The sequence below is a fragment of the Aristolochia californica genome, unplaced genomic scaffold, assembly GCF_029961685.1.
Source record: "Aristolochia californica isolate CCGP_79_NKW_82.1479 unplaced genomic scaffold, dmAriCali1.0.hap1 SCAF_1, whole genome shotgun sequence".
Classification (NCBI taxonomy): Eukaryota; Viridiplantae; Streptophyta; class Magnoliopsida; order Piperales; family Aristolochiaceae; genus Aristolochia; species Aristolochia californica.
The window spans coordinates 444676-449534 of record NW_027181770.1 but is presented as its reverse complement, the minus strand read 5'-3'; the positions used below and the strand labels follow the sequence as shown (position 1 = coordinate 449534).

Below are 4859 nucleotides of genomic sequence, written 5' to 3'. Positions count from 1 at the left end.
AGCTTTAACTTCCGAGGTATTGTATTCTATCAAGAAAGAGACTTTATATAGAGAATTATATATCAAAAGAAAGATATGTAAGTCTATTTTCTTAACTATTCAACTAATTTTCAGTATGATTTTTTTATAAGGAGATATTGATCTTGGAAGAGTCAATGAACATTTTGGAAAAAAAAAAAAAAAACAATACTTAGTTCTGCCAGATGATAGAGACTGAAATCTATGAGATTATTTATCTTTTTATAATTATATTTTATGAAGATAAATAATATTTGGATGAAAGTTATTTAAGTCTAGTTTCAGAAGGAGAAAATTTCATGTCAATTTGATCTATATTTAAATATATATTCACATTGGAAGAATGAAAAGTCATGCTGGTATTTTGTTGTATTGAAAAATCCGAATTTATGCCCTTAGTTTTGCGTCACTGTTTGAGTTACTATATCAGGAAAATATATCACTCTCCCTGGTTTAAGGTATTATTACTACATTTATATTATTTGGGTTTATTGTTGTATCTATGATATTTTGTTCAAAGTAGGATCACTGTCATTACCTCTCAGCTTGAGGGGGAGAAGTACAAGAAATAGGTATTTTATTCTATATGTTGCGTATAAGTTTATGTGACTAAAATATTAAAGAAAAGGGAAAAGGGAAGCACAAAATATGAAGCTTAGGCATCTAAGAAATTTTTTTTATATCGGATTATGATTATTTCATGAGTCTTTCTACAAGGTTTATTATTTTGGTTTATGTTATATGTGTTGAAAGATGGTCGTGTCATTATAAATAAACCCTCTCTTGTAATGGTTTCAAAACAATTCCGATAAGCACACTACCTACTGAAGACAGAGTGTATCCTACATCCAGCATTAAAACTGGAGTGTGGAACAATATCTTACCGACTAGGAGTGATCTAAGAATCGAGGAGTTGTTACTTTTTTAAAGTTAAAATAAAAAATCCTAATGCTGGCATAATATAAGTGAGAGTAAAAATCTTTCTAAAAAATAACATAAAAAAATTAAAACTAGTCTCCATTCATTTTGAAAGGATATTGTTCATAATAGGAGATATACCCTTGGGAACACAATCTACTTGAAAATTGTTTCTCATCAACTTCTAAAACAATAACATTACTCTTTCAACATTATCATTTAGATAAAAAAATTAACAATTTTTTTATCTCCTATTATGAACAATATCCTTTCTGAACAATACTTATTTTAAAGAGAAAATAAATATCTCTATTTGCCCTATTTGAATTCTCACAATCTTAAAAATCCACTCACATATAGATACATCCATTACTACATATTTATTCACTTTTTTTTACAGTTGTCCAAATTTAATTCTATAAGAAAATAATAAATTTAAACGGCAACAAAGAGCAAACTCTTCTTGTAACCATAGCTAAGTATTAGCTAAACCAAATAAACCAAATAACAGTATGGAAAGAGAGGTTGAGACAGGGTTTCCACCCCTAATTTCATCTCGATCTATACTCAACCAATTGCCCCTTCCTGCTATTGCAAACTAAAAAAGTTCAAACAAGCTGAAAAGAAAAACAAGAAAACTTTCTTTTCGAGTTCTGATAAAACCATGCTCAACAATTGAGAACAAAATGTCAAATCCAAAAATCTTAACCCATTACATGCTAGTCTTCAGTATTTCCAGAAAACAAAATATATTACTCACTAACCGATCACCTCATGACAAAATGCAAACATCAACCACTCTAACGATAACGGCGAAGGGAAAGGGTTTGGTTCCTCTTCCAAGTTGCTCTTCGAGATGGACGGGCCTTGTGATGCAAGTGCCCCTTCCCTCTGAGACCACGGTACTTCTTGCCTGCAGATGTGAGACCCCTGAGCTCCCTGTGCTTGTGTACAGGCTTGCAAATCCAGTTGACCCTAGGATCATTACGGATGGCATTGTGAGCAGAATCGACAAGGATGATCTCGAAGTACTTGTAAGTAGAATCCTGCAAAGAGAACAAATCTCAGAACCAAAACTAGAACAAACCAACAAAATGAAAACAACATTACAGCATAAAAAGATTCTCGCTACCTCATTGACCCAGTAGGAGTTGAGAACCTTGAGGCCACCCAATTTCCTTCCAGCTCTCTCCTCAGCAACCGAACGTTTGTTCCTCTGAAATTTGAGCTGGGTGATACCCTGGTTAGTGGGTTTCCCATACACAATACCCTTTGGCACTGGCCTCTTACGACCACCACGTCTGACACGGACACGGTAGATTACAAATCCCTGAAGAATAAAGCAGCACGATATCAACTTATGAAAGATAACAGGTATAATGTTGGAAATAGTACCTCATGAGGAACACCACAAATTAAAAAAATTTAAAACAGAAAGTGGGAGATTTGAGTAATGAATGGATGCAGAACACCAATAAAAAAATCAAGAATAGAAAATGCAGTCACATGAACCAGAGATGAAACACAAGTGATTGCATGTAACTCTAATTATAAATAGCAATTTTCTATAAGCAACTAAATAAAATAACAGTGGACATCTTAAGGCTTATACAACAACATGATCCAGCCAGGCTGAATAATGTCTTAGCAAGTGAAGTACTAGATGCACAATGAAATAAACAACAGTTAAGGCAAAACCCAATTTAGCCCTTGAAAATTGCTTGAAAGTAGACGGAGAAAATGCAAGCAAGCATAAATAGCTAAAATAGAAACTGAGATAGCAAGTGGCTATTGTTGAAAGGAAAAGTATATGCAACAGCAAAACAAGGATACTATCGGTCCACAAGGACAACAGGATGCACATGTAAAAACAAAAGCTAGAAATCAGATGAAAAGGTTAGTACTCATTGTCTCATTCGATTTCATGACTTTTTTCATGGTATGATAGATGACTGTTTCAGTCCTCAGTTTCAGATTGGTTAATAGAACTATCAGAACAACAAGGTCAAAATCATATGGTGTTATCAATGAACGCTAGAACAACAGGGTTAACTACACATAAAACATGCATAGTCAAGGACTTGATAGATTAAAAGGAAATTATTCAAGGTATTTCTTATTGTCCTAGGAAATTATTCATTGAACAAGAACAACATAGCTATGAGAAACACCACCACATGCAACCACAACAGCATTTATACACATTATAGCAAAATTAAAACTAGAGGAATGAACAATGAAAAAATATTACAATTATAATGAGAAAGACAAAACAGTAATACAGAACATGAAGTATGTATTTCCGAGGGTTGAAGTACGCATTTTTTAAAGACAAAAAGAATGGCAAAAAGAGCAAACACTGTCTAGTTCCATGACTAAACAGGAAAGACAGGGATTGGGAACACAAATTCAGAACCTATGAGAAACATTATATTGAAAAGAGTCAAAACCATATGAGAGAAATGCTTTCACTCTACGTGAATTTACTATGATTCAAACAGCTACAACAGAAGGCAGTTCATAGATCTTTCACAAAGCCTCATGCCACACATACATAGAATTTCAGTTTCAACAGCTCTGTCTCGTTCGAAAAGGAAACAAACCCATCATGAAAAACAATAACTAATTTACTTGAAAGAGCCAAAACAAAATATAAGCCGAAAACAGGCTGAAATAAGTTGAGAACCAGTAGGGAAGGCAATATACCTGCTTGGCCTTGTAACCCAAACGCCGGGCCTTGTCAGGCCTGGTAGGACGAGTGACGCGAACAATAGATGGATGTTGACGGTACTCCCAGCACCTAACCCTCTGTAAGAAGCGCATCACATCGGACTGCTTCTTCCTCCATAGCTCCGAAACGTACTTGTAAGCACCTGAAGCCAAAAACACAGCATGGCACTATTATCACCACGTCCAGACCAAAATGCCATAATCGAATCAAAGCATGAAAAAATATGACTCGCCTACAGAACCTAGACAAGATGCCTAGAAATAACAATAGATCCAAAACCAAGTATGCAAAACCTGGTACCAAATCAAACGCATCAATCCAAATCTGCAGAATACGATACTACTAAAAAATAAACAACATTAAACGGCGAAGGATTAATTCGCTTCAGAAGGAGAAAAAGTTGCGAGGACTGTCGGAGAAGGGAAAGGCTTACCCATCGTTCGGAGACGAATGCAATTCTAGGGTTTTTCGTTCAGGAGGCGCGAGCTACCGCTCGTGATAGCAAATATAAGTGGACGAACCAGAGGGTTTTTGATAGAGGCGGAATCTGCCGTCCATCTCCTCAGATCTACGCCGTCCGTTATTAACTAAAAGGGCATATACTTGGTTCCGATATTACCCTTATCTTCTTTCTTCGATTCCTTCCAAGTATACGAACTTTAACCCTATAATGCACACAGAGGTTAAAGTGCACTTTGAAACTAAATTACTTTAGTGGAAAAACTGAAAGTGAATTACTAGTGAAAATGAAAATAAAATTAAATACATTTTGTGTTAGTGTGTGCATAATGGAAAGCATAATGGAAAGTAATTTTTTGTGTTAATATATAGTTAAAAATATAGTAGAAAGTATATAAGAACTTTATTAATAAAATAGTCTAACAAATTTAATTTTTATAATATAGTTTATATTTGACTTTTCTATAAATAAGTTAAGATTGATTTTAACTTGCCTAAATTAATAAATAAAATTATTTAATTAATGAAATATATAAAAATAAAATACTTACAAAATTTTACTTTTATAATTTCAAAATGCCTGATCAAATTGTTAGATTTTAAAATCTAAATTATCAATCTTAAAATATTAATAATTATAATATTACAAATAATATATTTATGTAAATAAAAAAGAGGGTATTTAATTATACAAAATTAATTTTATAGATTTAATTTTATAATATAGTATTTT

The 4859-nt window shown here is 33.2% G+C and overlaps 1 protein-coding gene across 1 annotated transcript; it reads right to left on the bottom strand.

Annotated features, from left to right (window-relative positions):
* Positions 1 to 1498: 1498 nt before the first annotated feature.
* LOC137955315 (large ribosomal subunit protein eL15-like) lies at positions 1499 to 4188 on the bottom strand. The gene is made up of 4 exons (XM_068802248.1): positions 4101 to 4188; positions 3643 to 3809; positions 2069 to 2266; positions 1499 to 1982 (listed from the first exon to the last, which is right to left on the bottom strand). The coding sequence occupies exons 1-4, from the start codon at positions 4102 to 4104 to the stop codon at positions 1737 to 1739; spliced, it is 615 nt and encodes a 204-aa protein (XP_068658349.1). The 5' UTR covers positions 4105 to 4188; the 3' UTR covers positions 1499 to 1736.
* Between the last annotated feature and the right edge of the window lie 671 nt (positions 4189 to 4859).